Source organism: Solanum verrucosum, unplaced genomic scaffold (assembly GCF_900185275.1).
Source record: "Solanum verrucosum unplaced genomic scaffold, falcon-dt-bn FXZP01000180.1, whole genome shotgun sequence".
Classification (NCBI taxonomy): domain Eukaryota; kingdom Viridiplantae; phylum Streptophyta; class Magnoliopsida; order Solanales; family Solanaceae; genus Solanum; species Solanum verrucosum.
Genome location: NW_026020402.1, coordinates 868,993 through 886,721, shown reverse-complemented (window position 1 = coordinate 886,721; position 17,729 = coordinate 868,993). Strand labels below are relative to the sequence as shown.

Here is a 17,729-nt window from a genome sequence, read left to right as displayed (position 1 = left end):
TTTCTTAATGCGTGTTTTAGGGTAATATTTTTACTTATATACCAAACACAAGAAAAAAATTCGAGTTTGAGACATATAGCCTTTAGGTATGAAAATTGAAATCATTTCGCTAGGGAGTGCTTCTTCACCAATATGAGACTTTTTTACTCAAATATGTGAATTTAATCGGATACCTGATGAGAAAAAATAAATTATATGATGTAATGAATTTACAATTGCGGATTGGTTTTACTTGTTTGATATGATAAACTTGTAATTGAAACTTAGAAAAAGTAGTTGGGTAGTTTATTGCTTCATCAATAGTTGTGACCCTTTGGGTTCTTAAAAGCCACAACAGAATTTGCTTACATGCATTTAATATGATTGTCTTGACTACAATGAAAATATTAAAGAAATGGGGCATGGGACACGTCTTTTCTTTGACTACTTTGTTTTTTTTTTTCAATTGAATTTAGGACTGTATGACATTATGTTCAACGACAACAAATAAAATTAAAGAGATTTTAGCAAATGCAAGTAGGGACCTTGTATTGTGTATCACCAAAAGACAATGTGAAACCTTGAGTTGTTTAGTGCCGTTTGCTTCAAAAGTTTGCAAAAAACTGAGTTTGAATCTGCAAAAAAATTATTGGTTTCAGCTATTTTTCCAATAATATTTTAAAACTCAATTTTGTTGGAGTTGTGGGAAAACTTTAAAATTACTTACTTTTCTTGGACAAATATTACTCTCTCTGTTTTACTTTGTAAGACTTATTTTAATCTGACACAAATGTTAATGTAGACAATAAGAATTTTTGAAATTTATGGTATTAAATATATCATAAATTTGTATGGTCCGTTATAGAACTTTTGAAAGCTTTGGACATAAATACTACATATTTCATCTGTCTCTAATTACTTTTTTAGTTGTGCCTAATTTTTTATCTATTTTGTCAAATCAGGGAAATATAATTTTGTTTTACATATTATACCCTCGATTAATTATTTTGAAAGTAGAACTTCTTGAAAATCTTAAGTTTTTAATTGATCTACTTCATAATTAATTGGGGTAAAATGGTAAACTCGCTATGTCAATTATTATTTTCTTAATAAGTGTGTCAATTCAAAAGTGGACAAGTAATTAGGAACATAGGGAGTATTATTTTGTGTAGCTATAAAATACTCCATCTGTCCCTAATTACTTGTCCACTTTTCCTTTTTTTAGTTGTTCCTAATTACTTGTCCATTTTGATAAATCAAGAAAGGACAATTTTTTTTAACGTATTATACCCTCAATCAATTACTTAATGGTAAACTTACTATGTCAATAATTATTTTCTTAATAAATGTGTCAATTCAAAAGTGGACAAGTAATTAGGGACAGAAAGAGTAATATCTTTATTGAAAAATATATCATTATTTTTTAACAGTTTAATAAAAAAATAATGTCAAACAAAATGAAACGGAGAGAATATCAAAACAAACACTCTTTTTTTAAAAAAAATATTCAAAAATGGAGTTTGAAAAGTCTAAAATAGACGTCGATAATGAGTGGACCATCCAGTTTTCACCACAAAAAACTTGGAAGTTTCGTGCTACATGCCTGGAACAAATATTATTCAACAAAATCTACCTAAAATAATTAGGGACCATGCAAAGGATAATGACAATATATGTGAAATTTAGACCATCCAGCTCCTAATACAAACACTTGAAATTTAGGGAACATATACTATATTTTAACAAGTTCATTGCCCAATCCATAAATGCCATTGACTCGTTCATATTTGACTTAACATGTCCAGAGTAATTTATAAGTTAACTAAATGTCAGAAAATGAATAATAGTTGGTAATAAAGTAAAATAGACAAGTTATCTTTTAATTTATTAAATCGGATAAATAAAAATAAATATTTATTTTTAATACAACAAACAAATAAAAATAAAAACAAAAGAATCTAGAAACTAATAAAGATGATGATAGGGACTAAGGATATCAAGATTGGAAGTCTACACAAAAGTATTCTTTTATATCCACCTCTAGATATTCAAATCTCTCCTCCTCCTTTTTTATTTTTTCCCACATAATTCATTTTCTTAATTGTCATGGACCAAAAAAAAGAAATAAAAAAAAATAGTCTTGTAGTACGTTTTGTGTTTTATTTATATGAAGACACTTTTTCTTTAGTGAATTCCAAAGGAAATATATTATGAACTTTGAGAAACAAGTTATCTTAAAATTAATTATTTTGAAATTAATTAATGTATGATTTATCTCTCGTATCAATCGAGCCAAAGTAAGACTGATTATATAAAGACGCACAGAATTGATAACTAAAGGCGGGACCATGTATATATAGCAGATTGGCTGGATTCAAGTAGCCACTTATATTTCTGCGTCGATCTGCCTAAACCAAGACCTGATTTGCAGGTCCACTATACTTATCAACCCTTTTAGCAGGGCATAAACAAGATACAAGAATATTTTAAAGTGTTGTATTAATAAATCATTATTATCACATATCTTCATGTTGCTTTTATAATTAAATATTTGTGATTATAAATTTTCATATTCATAATTTTATAAAAATCGACTAGTCAATAATAATGAATAATAAGTAACTAGTTATTCTTTAATACGATTCTTTCACATGATACATACAATCTCTTCACATTTAGAAAATCATTTTTTTCTAAATTTTAAAATGATGGGTGTTTTATTCTTATAAAATATAAACTTATTAGTCAAGTTATACATTTTTTAAAAAACAAATTAACATATATATGGTATATAGCAATATATAATAATATACAAAATATAATTCGGTGTATAAAATATATATCCAAATATACAATAATATACTAAACACAATTCGGTATAAAGCAATATATAGTCGGTATACAATAATATACAAGACATTCATTTCATCTTTTTAGAAAAATATTTTAAAACTTGACGTACAATATTAGACTACCAAGTACCAATATACAAGATTATACAAAATTATAAGATATATGTAAACGCTCAAATACAATAATATTTTGATTTTATACACTATTATACAAATTAAAATTTAGTCAAACTTCACTAGTAGATTTCTATAAAACAACAAAATAGAATCTCTTGAAAATTTGTAGAGAGGTAGATTCGGTGATGGCCTATCATTCCAATTTATGAGATATCATGAATCAAAACATACGTTGATTAGAAAATATTTTGAAAGTTGTTGTCAATTTGCTCTTGAAATTTCGCTATTATTATCGTGTTTATTTGTAATTTGCGATTTTAGAGTTGTGGAAGAAATTTTGAGATAATTCTTGTTGTGTTGAGTTGGGTTCATCAAAACCTATCATTTAGTACTAATTACTTTGAATTTTTTGGAAGTCGAGAGGGGGCTTTGGCCATGACAGTTCTTTAGGGTCTTAAAACTCTTCGTTTGACCAATTCAGATAAGCCTTGAACACTTTAGCTAAATTATGTAAAGTAATTTTATGGACTAATGTAATTATATAGAACTTATACATCGATCTATTGACTATTTTATATATGGAAAAATCCTTTTGGCCATAATTTGGCCAGAATGGTAAAAAGACATGTTCACACTATAAACTAGTTTATTTTTAGATATTTCTGCCCTTTAACTTAAATATTGAATATATTCTTCAATTTTGTTTCCAAGACATTGAAAATGATTAATGAGATTAATTATTGATGATTTCATAATTAAACATGAGAAAGGAACCACAAAATTCACCAAAGAAAACATAAGTCTAACCCATTCTTCTTACTTGAAATTTTCATGATCTAAAAAAATTTAAAAATATGACAGTAGTAGTAAGAAAATATAAAAAAATATATATCTTTTTCAATTTCTAAATTTCCTCCTTTCTATTTATTCTTTTTTGTTTATTTATTTTTCATTTCTTATTTCTTAATGATAAAAAAAAGTACAAAAGAGGAGTATAGTGTAGGCTATCTATTTTACTTTATAATTTCTAAACGTGAAAAGATAAATTATATCTAAATTTAAATATTAAAAATTTGTATCTATAATACTCAAATTAAAAATATGAAATTCACCAAGTTGACAAAACAATTACTCTTATTTATTTAAAGGAGTTGTTGTTATGCATGAATTTTCTAGAAAAAAAGTTAAATGATAAAAATATATTTTATCCGATTATACTTAGACTATATGTGAACGAAATATGAAGAAAACTGAAATTACCATCATGTTTCGTCCATTATGTGATTACTTTCATATCTTCGAACGTATATTGTCACGACCCAGACCATCGTGATTGGCACTCACACTAACCCTTCGGTGGGAGAACCATTACTACAACCCAAACTAACAACTCAACCAAAATACTAAGGCATTTAAGTTACAGAAGCAAGTTAAATAGCTAAAAACTAAAGTTCCCATAAACTTCCAAAGGACCTAACAACTAAACAATGCGGAAAAATACGCCTAGAACCTGAAAGTCAATGTACCAAAACATCTAACAAGATCCATAAGTCTAACAAGAAGGGTTATGACCCCAAACTAATGAACTAATAACTAACTAGAAAAGTCTAAGTCCGAAATGTGGACATAGACGAAAGGAGAACTCATGGCAGCCTGGAAGAACTGACTCACCCTTGAATTCGATCAGCGATCACTGATCTTCTAAGAGAGGTATGGCAATAGTCACCTGAAGATGCCCTATACTCAACAAAAAAAGAGCAAGTGCATAATCAGTACACAACCACAATGTACTGGTGGGATCACGTTGCTATCCCACTAAGTACAACATACATAAGTCAATATAACACTACAATAACATGCATACATCGAACATATACACTATCATCATCATTTAAGAACAATGTATAATTTCACATTTCTCAAGATACACAATTATGTCAACTCATTGGTCCTCTCATGAAACCTAAACCCAAACAGTTAGCATACCAAAATGTGGTATCTGATCTAATGTTTATGTCAAAACGTGGTAACCGATCCTATATTATGCCGGAACGTGGCAACCGATCCAAGTTAGTGTGTCAGAACGCAACACCCGATCCATTCAACAAGCCATAATCACAAAGTACATTCTCATAATCATACAATCAAGTCATCATGGCATTCATCATTCATATATCCTCATTTACAATTAATGTGATCAATAATGCAACATTCGCATACATACATGTATCATAATAAAGCTAGTCACACAATCATAGAATCACAACCATCACCTACCTCGAAACAAGCTTGAAACCCTAAGAAACTTGATTCTTCCCTTTTCGAATTCGTTTCGCTTGTTCTTGGTCTACAAACAATTAATATAATACGGGAATCAATAAATGATAAGTAATTACTCGAATTACTAACAATCCCATCAACCCTATTTCAAACCTTTGATCCCAATATCTCAATTATAGTTGTTTCCACCATAATTTTCAAATCAAAACCCTCCCCAATCGATAACTACCCATTAGATTACGTTCTACGGATCAAAAAACAGATTCGGAGAGTTAAAACCTTACCTTAGCCTCAAGAATGGTGGAAAATGGTCAAGAAGTCTCCTGGGTTCGTTCCTTAGCTCTCAAGTTCAAAAATTGCAGAATAAAACGTTTTTGGGGTTTATTTTCGAATTTAAGTCGTGTCTGCGCTGCCATGGCGGCACTCGCCAGCTACAGCGGCCCCGCCCTGGCGATAGAAATCCACGCCAAAGATGCTTACACGAAATAGTGAGCTATTTTAATAATTCCAAGATCCCATTTCACAACACACCTTCAACCAACGACACTCAAAAAATTACCCATTCACGCCAAGATCAATTTCGAGAGTCCTACTCACTCGAATTCAATTCCGTAAAGTCGTACGGATTCCTTAACATCTTATTTATCTACTCTTATGATCAAATTCATAATTAGATCACCCAATTGCTACCAGATTTCCCTAGACTTTAATGACTCTGATTTCGTTCAAATCTTGACTAGGTTGGGAAGTTCCAAGTTACTATGAAAAAGTTTTTCGACCCAAAAATTTTCCACATTGGCTTTTCTATAACGACGGAACCTGGTCGTTACAATAGATACCAATTTACCCATCACTCGTCCCCGAGTGACAAACTTAGGAAAGATAAGCTAAAGAAAAAAGGGAGTAGTACCTGAATCGATGAACAATTGGGGATACTTGTCTCGCATGTCCCTCTCGGTTTCCTAAATAGCTTCCTCAACTAGACGATGCTTCCATTGAACTTTCACGGACTTGATGTCCTTGGTCCTCAGCTTAGCATATCACGATCAAGAATTGTAATCGGTTCCTCCTTATAATGAAGGTCTTTGTCTAAAACAATTGAGTCCCATTTAATGATGTAATCCCCGTCACCATGATATCTCTTCAACATGGATACATGGAATACCGAATGAACTCCAAATAGATTAGGAGGTAAAGCCAATCTATAAGTCACTGGCCCTACACATTCAAGAACCTCAAAGGGACCAATGTATCACAGACTTAGCTTGCCCTTCTTGCCAAATCTCATCACCCCTTTCATGGGTGATACCTTAAGAAGAACATTCTCACCAGTTTGAAAGGTCATATCTCTTACCTTATGGTCTGCATACTTTTTCTGTCTACTTTGGGAGGCAAAGAGCTTAGCTTGAATACTCCTCAACTTATGTTGAGCATTCTTCACTAAATTAACCCCAAAGGTTTCACATCTCCAGCCTCGAACCATCCTATGGCCGGTGATTTACATCCCCTCTCATAAAGTGTCTCAAATTGTGTCATATCAATGCTGGAGTGATAACTATTATTATAGGAGAACTCACACAAAGGTATGAATTTATCCCAATGCCCTCCAAAATCAATCACACATGCCCTCAACATGTCTTCTAACACTTGAATAGGCCTCTCTGACTGCCCGTCTGTCTGTGGATGGAAGGCTGTACTAAAAGTGAGTTGTGTGCCCAATTCATCATGTAACTTCCTCCAAAACTTGGATGTGAATTGGGTACCACGGTCCGAGATGATAGAAAGGGGCACCCCATGCAACCTCACTATCTCTTTCACATAAACATTATAATCTATTCTTATCGAAATAAAATTAGCTGACTTAGTCAATCTATCAACTACTACCCAAATAGAATCAAACTTCCCCAAAGTCTTGGAAAGACCAACCAAATCCATGGCTATCCTCTCTCACTTCCATTCCAGAATTTACATTCTTTAAAGCAAACCTGCAGACCAACCACAATATTTATTTTTAAAAATAAATCAAATGAACTATACACATACACAAAAAAATATACAGAAAAATATTTTTTTATTAACTGAACAAAATATTCAGATAATGATAAGCAAATAAATCCACACATACGATGTTTAAGACTGAAATTAATCATTGAAATAAAAAAGTTTTTAAAAAAATCACATCTGAAAAGTATCAAATATATTACTGAACTTTGTGAGAAGTATCACATTAAATGAAGTTTCTAAAATCACCTTGTATGTAATTAACTTATTTATAGTGTTATGTCATATTTTCACTATAAAACATCAAAAGAATTTATAACACGAAAAATTACTTTCTTATTTTTTAATACATAAAATTCATCTAACTATTAAATTTATCATACGGAACTTATCTTTCTATATTTATCACATAAAAGTACAAACTTTATTAAAAAACGATTTGTTATTATCTCAAAAGAATAGTCTTTAAAGTTTATCATAAAAAATATTTAATTTATTTTTTAAAATATGATTATGAAATATAATATTCAAATAACTATTATTTTTTAAAATATTATATTCAAATGAATATATTAGTGAAGAAAAAAAATAATCAAATCATATTATTTTTTTATATTGATGTTAATGTATTAAATATACTATAATGAAATTAAAATAAAGAAAACAAATGTAATATTATCCCCAACAAATTTTGTGTTATGAAATTAGATATTAACGAATATTTTTTTGTGTGCTTGATTTTAGAATTGAATGATTTGTATATAATAGAAATAAATAAATGTTATTTTAGAAGTTCAAAATTAGAAAATCATTTATAAAACAGTATCCAAAAATATCTTATGGAATTAGAATTTGTATAATTTAATTTTACATGTAATGGAAAAGAAAAGAGAAAGGATGACAAAAAAAGATGAAGAAAAAGGAACAAAGAAAGAGTGAATTAGGAAGAATTAAAAGAGAGTGAAGTTAGATTGTGAGAAAAGGACCAAAATTGTCCCTTATCTTTGCCTCAAGACTCAAAATGATCCTTATCATTTCATATGAAGCACTAATAGTCCTCCTTCTTTGTAAAAATGATACAGTTTTAATCTATCAAATATTTTCCGTCTATCATCAACGGAAGTTGCTTATATGCGTGTCATGCATTAAATTAAATAATTTTTTCTATCCTAAAAAACTAATTGTTCTGTATATTTCCTATTCGTATCATTCTAGAGGGTAGATATAAGCTCTAAATGGAGTCAAACCTATAGCAGCAAATCATAGCTTGTATAGAGAATTTGCTACTTCTTATTGTAAGCACTTTTCAATTAGCAGATCCAACCTTCAATTCTATTCGTGCACGATAAAAAAAATCTTCGATATCATTATCTCCCTGATATTATCAATTCTATAAGGATGTATGAATTTTCTTAACGAGTAATGATAACCCAATAATAAATATTAAATTATAATTTTATGCTTAATTGATACTAACATGCTCTTGTTTTAAACTTGAAGTGTGTTTCTGGAATTCTAGACAAAGGATTTAGTATATCTATACAACCAAATGATGTAGTGTAGTGGATAAGAATGTTTATCTCTTAACCAAAGGTTTCAGATTCGAGCTCTCGATATACGAACCAAATGGAGCCCTACGCGGCACGATTCTAACATAGTTGGACACCAATATGAATATTCTGAGTGAGAGTCTAAGTATTTTTTTTTAATAAATTTGTAAATGGATAAATGGAGCCAATATATGAGGGTGATATTAATTGTGAATACAATGGATCCTGCCACTCAAAATTAATTCATTTGGTGGCCTTAATAATTAGCCTTCACTGTTGCTTAATGAATGGACAAAAGGAGCTAAACCTTGTAAATTGACGGAAAATGTTAGAAAAACTAAAATTGCACCATTTTTACAAAGAAGGAGGACTATTAGTGCTCCATATGAAATGATAAGGATCATTTTGAGTCTTAATTGGCAAAGATAAGGGACAATTTTGGTCCTTTTCTCTTAGAGTGTAATAGGTCCCACATTATAAAGTCCATTAAATAATTTCCTTCACATAGTTAATAATAATTCTAACTCACTAAACTTAATAATTGTTGTTCACACGTATTTTTAGAAGCTTAGAAAATAGTAGTAATAAAAGGAAAAAAGGTTAAATTAGTCTTTTTACAATTCTGGTCAAATTATGGCCACATAATTCTGTCCATTTAGCACTTCCCTATATGGAAATAGGCCAAAGTCGTCTTCTTCTTCTTCCTTCCCATTTCACAATTAATGGCTTCTAATCTCCTTCTTTTTGAAATTGGCCAAAATCTTCTTCTTCTTCCTTCCTTCCAATTTCACAATTAATGGCTTCTAATCTTCTTCTTCTTCCTTCCAATTTCGGCATTAATGACCTTTTTTCCCTCCTCTTTCTTTTCTTCTCCCCTCCCCCCCCTCTTCATAAAGACTTGAAACATCGAGAGGATTTCGTATCTAAAATTTGGGACCGTTTAGAGAGAGGTAATTTTGAGTTGATCAAGATTGAATAGTTAGTGCATACTTCATGTTTAGTCAGTGTATATTTTATATAGAGTTAATCTATATTCAACTTTTTGAGTATATCATAATGTAAGTGTATCACTCATGTATATGTGAGATAATATATTGTATAGTTAGTGTATACTTTCTATGACTTTTGGCAAGTTATGTTGTATAGTCCGTGTGCACTTTCTACGATTTTTGGCTATTTTTAATATAAATGAAAACAAGACAATTTATTGTAGATTAATTACTTCATTGTATATATTTGAAATTGCACTTTTATAAGTTAAATCACCCAAATACATTGTATTGTAATTATCTTTAAAAAACTAAAAATGGGTCATATCCTAACTTACCGCAATTTTATTCTTTTTGAAATATCAATGAACATTCCCCAAATAAAATATTCCAAGTAAAATCTTCATACCTATTAGTGTTGCAACAAGATATAATTTATACACATAAATCCTAATTTATATGTGATTTTTCTATTGTATCCTTCATATTGTTTACCACAATTCGTATATGCATTATCTTTTACAACTTAGAAAGTACGTACTTTTTCGCTCTATTGGATAAACATATTTCATCAAATGATTCAACTATCTAAAACTATTTTCTTACTTTTTCATAAATTGAGACATCTTATACATCTCTATAGTAGAGAATGATAGTAGTAGTATTTACTAATGAGTGAGTTTTCCTATTCACATCATAATGTGATTTACTTCCAAATTTTAGTATAGCCTAGTCCATCCATAAATGGGATTAGTTCAATTAAATATACAAATTAAAAGCGGGTTTTTTTTAAAAAAAATTTACCTTATGTTTAAAAATTAGTACTAATCTTTAAAAAAAAGGTTAAGTTTTCCTACTCCCACTCATAGTGGGATTATAGATCCTAATCCGCGAGTAACTTCCAAATTTAACTAACCTAGTTCATCCCTAAATTGGATTAGTGAACGCATATTATAAATACACCACCCTCTCATCATAAGAAATTAACTACGTACTTGATGGCATACTCTAATAACCTGTTGGTTTTTTGCTTCTTTTTCTCCCTATGGTTCCTCTCCTCATATGCTCGAACCAACTGCTCCGATTTCCACTTCAATGGAAAATCCTACGATTCATGCAGCCATCTTCATACTTTGAATTCTTTTATTCACTGGAATTACGACGTGCCTTCTCGTACTGTCGATATCGCCTTTAGGAAGTCTGAAAGGCAGCACGGAAGATGGCTTGCTTGGGCTATAAACCCAACATCTACAGGGATGATCGGCTCGCAAGCTTTTGTTGCATTACAACGTTCTGATGGTACTCTCGAAGCATACACGTCACCTATCGACACCTATGGAACCACCCTTGTGAAAGGTGACTTGAGCTTTACGGTTCATGATGTTTCAGCCCAGAATATCAATGGACAAGTCATCATCTTTGCGAGGTTTGAGCTACCTATGAATGGAAGTAATGTTGTGAATCATGTTTGGCAAGAAGGACCACTACAAGATGATGATACACCAGGAAGTCATGGCATGTCAGGAGATAACTTGAGATCTTTTGGCACTTTAAATTTCCATTCTGGGAAAACTGTGCCTATAAGTAGTCATAATGTAAAACTAAATTCAAGGTCTAAGATAAAGATTGCACATGGTATTATCAATGCGGTTAGTTGGGGAATGATGATGCCACTTGGTGTTGTTCTTGCTAGACTGAGATATCTACCATTACAAGAGTACTATCCAGCTTTGTGGTTCAGTCTACATATTTATTGTCAAAGTATAGCTTATTTTCTCGGTATTGCTGGTGGAGGTTTGGGATTTTATCTTGGGAGACAATCTTCTTCAGTTAAGCAACACACTTGTCATAGATACATTGGTGCTGCACTTTTAGTGCTTGCAACATTACAAGTGTTAGCTCATCGTCTACGGCCATCAAAGGAACACAACTATAGGGTGTATTGGAATATCTATCACTGGTGTACTGGTTATGGTACTATTATAATGGGAATTCTCAATTGTTTCAAAGGTTTCCAGATGATGGACGTCGGGATTTGGAAGAATGCTTACATTGCTTTTCTTGCTTCCTTGGCCTTTGTTGCTGCTGTTCTTGAAGTTTCCAGATGCTACCTCAACGCTAACAAAGGAACAGCTACACCAGAAGGAGTTTCTGCAAACGGTATAGAAGACAAGGCATAGAGTTGCAACTAGTTATTTTCAATTTTGTAGGCATAGTTTAATTCGTAGCCCAAATTTCATGTACATTCCACTTCTAGAGATTAGACTAGATGTACTTGTTATTGATTGATGAATGCTATTAAAAACACGGCAATATATACAGGGTTCTTTTTTTTTCATATACATATTTTCGATGAACTCTACATACTCCACATACTGGTTCTTCACATGAGCAATGTGTGCCTTTTCTTTTATTTTGATAAAAAAAAAAAAAAAAACTCCATAACAAGTTCATAAAAAAGACCCTTCTATTGCAAACATAAATCCTGATTTCTCATAATAAATCTGTTCAGCACGAGAAATGGTTGACGGAATATCAAGATTACATTCTCAAGATCTCATGCTTCCCCAACAACTGAACTAAGATTTTTAAAAGAAATAGTTGTAAGCAAACTGAAATAAGAATGTTCTTTTAGTTGCAAGTAAACAGGAATAAGACTCTTGAATATTTGATTGAACATATTCATAAATTGCTGCAGAAGACAGAACTAAAGTTCCAACTCTCCAGGCCAAGACTATCTTCAATGCTTCTACTCAATCAAGCTTTATCTTAAGTGTAGCCATGGAAAATTCAACAAATTTCTTTCTATATTGTTTGCTTTTATTTCCATTGACAGCTCTCCTGGAAGTATCGGAAAAAGATTTAAGCCCAAGCTATGAAATTTCATGTGTTGTTAAGGAGACTGATACAAGGAAGAAATCTGTAAGATCAGTAAAACGGGTCATATTTCTACCAAGACAACTTCATCATATTATCTACTTACTACTACAACCAGCTTGGGAGTTAATATGTATGAAGCACTTCTTTGCCTATGACTCTGCCATCAGTAACAAATCATGAGCTCAAACCTTAAAGTTCTTGAGCTCTCTCCATATTAGCATGATCTCAAGAGATTCAAGGTTTCACATTATTCTCTTGTCGCTATTCTAATGAGAGAATTACAGAAATATTCATTTTTTTGTATGTCAGGCTTACTAACAGTTGCAAATTTGATGCAAATCAAATTGGGAGGAAGGAAGAGACACGACTTGGATTGAGAAACAACATCAGAAAGTACAGTGAGCAAGAAGTGGGGACAATTCTCAGTTCTACGCTGGACTAAACTACAAGTGTACCGAGATGATAGTTTAAGCATATATGCAAGTAATTAGGTTGTTTCTTTTGTCCATTCTTCGAATTCCCTTCAACATATAATACATGTTGAGATATCTGGATTCAGTTGGTCTGATTTCTTCCTACCTTCTTACATGTATTATGCATGTTTCTGGTGGAGAACAATCCTCATATTTTTGTTTCTTCTTAGCAAGCTTTCAGGCTATTGGATGAATGACACGGGACAGTTGCAAGCAAATCAATTGTACAAGACACATAATTAAAACGCACATTAGTAGATTACTTATTCAATAGTTCTAAATCTTATCGTGGACATTTAACAAAGGAAGACACCAAAGAGATTGAAAATAGACTCAAGTTTTCTTATCTTTCCCTTTTGCGGATGACTTGAACCATGGTATCCACACAGATGTTGTCCTCTGGTAGAGCTTGTATGCTTCAGCTCTGTAGGCTTGCTTAAGCATCCTATTCTCAACAAGCACAGTGACATGTGCAAGACACAAGCTATTAGCGAGTGCACCAACAAAAGTCCAAGTCTGACCCAAGTTCCAGGCAAATAGGAAGAGTCCCCACCACCATAACTGCTCTCCAAAATAGTTTGGATGTCGTGAATACCTCCAGAGGCCTTCATCAAGATTGGGAACCATTGGCTTGCCAAGCTCTTTTAGTTTCTGATTTCTGCTCACAAAATTGTAGAGCTCGGTATCTGCATAATAAGCAATTATAATGGCAGACAAGCAGATGAATACAGCAATGAAATCCCAGATATTCCATGGCTTGTCTTCAGAGTGGACAACATACATAGGCAGGCATATACCGATCAGAAAAATCTGCAAAACCATGTCAAAAATAAATAAAACCATAGAGGATGATAAAGGAGTCACTAATGTCTCTCTGTTCCACCACCAAACCAACTGCAAATTCAATTTGTCACATTTCGAGATATTACAGCAACCAGACTTGATTTTACACAATTAATTCAAACAATAAATTGGCTGTTGAAAATGCTTGGAAAGCTGTTTGCTAATGCTTGGTGAAGGCCAAGAAGGTTGGTCCTTCAGTGAAAATGCAACATGGTATGATATTTACCAGTACCATGCTTTTGAGCAAACAATGTTTTTGTTTATATGGTCGAGCAAGCAGAAAATACTAACTAAAGTGAGTGGTATCAAAACTAGAGATGGTATCATCTGAACAGCAAAAACTTTGAGGGAAGAACTTGGAATGCATTTCTTGTTTGTGAGGCATACTCTTTTATCGCTTGATTGAGCACTTGAAGACAACACGACAATCTATGAAAGCAATTAGGTATGCTATATCATAGGGAAGGAAAATTCTAAAACAGGCAATGTTAGTAGGCTTTAAAATCAGTCGATAAATCCTTTCCCTAGTTAGTAATATGGGTTATGTCCCCTAGAATTTTTATGAATGGGACTCTTCTCATTGCACCACAAAATTACTAAGAATAGAAGTCTGACATTGAGTGAAGTTGCATAAATGATCATACATATTCTCTAATACCATCTAAACAATGTCCTCAATTCTGAATGAATAGTTCACGAATAATTTATGTGTTTCATTTTAAAAATAAATTGATGACACTGCTTGCTGATCTGTTGTTTATAGGCTTACACAGTTTCTAGCCATTAGTATAATAAATAAGCTACAGAAAAGAAACAAAGAACTGAATTCATTAGGGCATTTAATCAAACAGATAAAGAATCACCTGCTGAGAGAAATAAACAACAAAGAAAGAGATCCACCACCAGTTCTTGCCAAACTGGTGGCTCATATCTGTAAATCTCCAATCTTGCCTGTGTCCCCATTGCCAGTTCTCGCGACGGAAGTAGTTATGAGTAAGTCTTATACTCCAAATCCAAGTTAAAAGTATAACCACCTTAGACCTCCACACATTATACTGCGCCAACGGATGATTTGCATAGAAATGCACTAACATTACTGGAATCACAGTCCAGTACAAATCTATCATCTGAAAATCAAATTCCAACAATAACCCAATTCATCAAATCATTACTAATATTAATACAATAATAGCACAATTTCCCTGAGAAACTTTTTGCTTACAAATGATAAAATATAACTTCAAAATCAACTTAGCCTAGTTAATTTGGAATACAAATCAAATTACCATATTTCAACAAAAACCCAAATCAAATCTAACAAGAAATTCATCACTGAAATTAGTTAATCTAAAAAAAAAAGTATAAAATTACCCAGTGACTAGATTGGAGATAACCAATGGCATAGAAGAGGATATTGACATTGAAGAAAAACAAGACATTAGCAAACAGAAGAGGGTGGTGGTAACACCAATTGTAGAGTGGATTATCTTCATGGTAATGGCGAAGGAAAGATAGGTAGAAAAGTAAGGAGGGAAGTGGAGCAAGAAACGCAATCAAGGGATTCTTCAAATTGCTATGAGTTGCCATGGTAGCAGCAGTTGAAAATTTGGGAAGTGATAAAAGCCCCCCCAAAATACTTCTGATAGCTATTAGCTTGTTTGGCCAAAAGCTTTGGAAGTCAAAAATGTTGGAAAAGACAAAAAAAAAACGTGTTTATTTAGAAAGTTGACGTGGTTGGCTAAGTTTTTAGAAATAAAATTAATCATTCCTTTTCAATTTGATTAGTTTTTAAAGTTTAAATTAAATCATATTAATTTGATATTTTAAACGGCTAAATTTTTTAAATATTTAAAACTATATAAAAAGTATTATAAATTACAATTTTTTACATAACAATATAATGAAAAATATATCATAAAATATTAGGTAAATTTGTTACTATCATTTAACTCTAAAAAGGAAAATCATGACAATTTAAAAAGAACAGATAAAAGTAGTTTTGAATAATGGAGGAAGTTATTTTTAGAAGCTAAAAAATTATCGTATTTTATTTTACTTTTGAAGTATTAATTAAGCACAAAATGCTGATTTTATATTGACAAAAATATTTAGATAAATGATTACTGAACACAAATGTTTCTTTCCAAAAAGTAATTATTTTTGAAAAATAATTATATTTTCAAATAAGCATATTCTAAAAGCTTGGTAAAAGAAATTATGATTTTATTGTGGCACTACTATACTAAATTGATCTTTAAAAAATTACTTATTTATTTTGGAATAGTTTTTCAATTTATTTGAAGATCAGTGTTTGGCTAATTAATTAGTAGATTTTTAAATTTTGGGTCTAACTAATTGGTCAAATGGGTCTCTCCGTAGGATTGCGTTACGTGTCCCTGTTTGGTCTTTCGTTAGAGTAAAGGGCAAATATGCTCTAGTTTTTTTACGGTAGGGGCACCAAAGTCCCAAAAGTATGACAGAGGGTATCTGTATACCATTTACGATAGTTTGGGGTATATTTGTCCTTTTTTTCCTTATTTTCTTAATATGTGTGTCAATTCAAAAGTGCACAAGTAATTAGAGACAGAGAAAGTAGTTAGAGAGGATTTTAGTCCTAGTTTACTTTGGTTGTTAGCAGTGGTGGATCCAGAATTTAAAGGTTGTGGGTGCTCACTTCCTTTAACATAAAACGGTTAGCAATCACATAGTGTAAACATATACTAACTCAAACTCTTTAATAAAAAAAGTAAACGTATACTAACTCAAACTCTTTAATAAAAAAAGTAAAAAAATAAAATAACGATTAATATTATCATCATAAAAAACAACCTCTAATTATAAGTCACAATGATCTACTAGTAATATTATCATTACAAAAAGAGACTTATAGTCTTAAAGTCATAATTGTGCTCGACGACTTTTCATATGTTGAAAACGATTACATTTCCAAATATCTTACGCTCTACATAGCAAACTAAACAACCATTCAAAAATTCATCACCAATACAATTACGAAGTTCATTTTTAATGTACTTCATGGATGAGAAAGCTCGTTCCACAAAAGCAATAAAAACAGGAAGAATGAGAGTCAACTTGATAAGCAAAAAAATTAGTGGCCAAGTTTGATGCAGATCTAACTTGATCAATACTTTAGCAAGATCACTAATTCCCTTCAAGTTGAAGAACCTCTTGTCAGAACCACGAGCATAAACTAGAGAAAATAGTCAAATGCCCCCTTAACCTATTACCCAATTCTCAACTACACACTAATACTTCACGGGGGTCCTATTACCCCCTTGAAGTATTTTAAACAGAGATATTGACACCCTTAAAACGTCAATCCCAATTTTTTCTTGCCCAGTGTAATATACACACTTACTTTTTGCAGAATTAAAAAATAAAAAAAAATCATCACCAAAATCATTCCTTTTATGCATTTTTTTTGTTTTTTCTCCACCATTGTCCAACTTCATTATTATTCTATTCATCTTCTTAACTTGTCCCATTTTTCTCTTCATTGTTCAAAGATGTCTCTTCTCCTCCAATCATCTCCATCACCATTACACCATCATCCTTCACCTTTCTTCTATCTCTCCTATAACCTATTTTTCACAAAACCCAATTGGCATTGTTGAATTCAATAAAGTTGACATAGATATTGAATCTTTTTATGATGATATCTTATTGTCATTATTGTCTTGACAGGAAGGTCTACGCTTGTTGATTTTTCAATGGCCCTTCTTGATGAATCTGAAGATGAATTTT

The 17,729-nt window shown here is 31.6% G+C and overlaps 2 protein-coding genes across 2 annotated transcripts; one reads left to right on the top strand and one right to left on the bottom strand.

The window, feature by feature from the left end:
* Window positions 1-10,766: 10,766 nt before the first annotated feature.
* Window positions 10,767-12,828, top strand: LOC125840096 (cytochrome b561 and DOMON domain-containing protein At5g47530-like). Its single transcript, XM_049519077.1, has 2 exons — window positions 10,767-11,928; window positions 12,605-12,828. Exons 1-2 carry the CDS (start codon window positions 10,767-10,769, stop codon window positions 12,826-12,828), a joined length of 1,386 nt encoding a protein of 461 aa, XP_049375034.1.
* Window positions 12,829-13,360: 532 nt separating this feature from the next.
* Window positions 13,361-15,612, bottom strand: LOC125840202 (uncharacterized protein C594.04c-like). Its single transcript, XM_049519165.1, has 3 exons — window positions 15,336-15,612; window positions 14,828-15,091; window positions 13,361-13,931 (listed from the first exon to the last, which is right to left on the bottom strand). Exons 1-3 carry the CDS (start codon window positions 15,549-15,551, stop codon window positions 13,455-13,457), a joined length of 957 nt encoding a protein of 318 aa, XP_049375122.1. The 5' UTR covers window positions 15,552-15,612; the 3' UTR covers window positions 13,361-13,454.
* Between the last annotated feature and the right edge of the window lie 2,117 nt (window positions 15,613-17,729).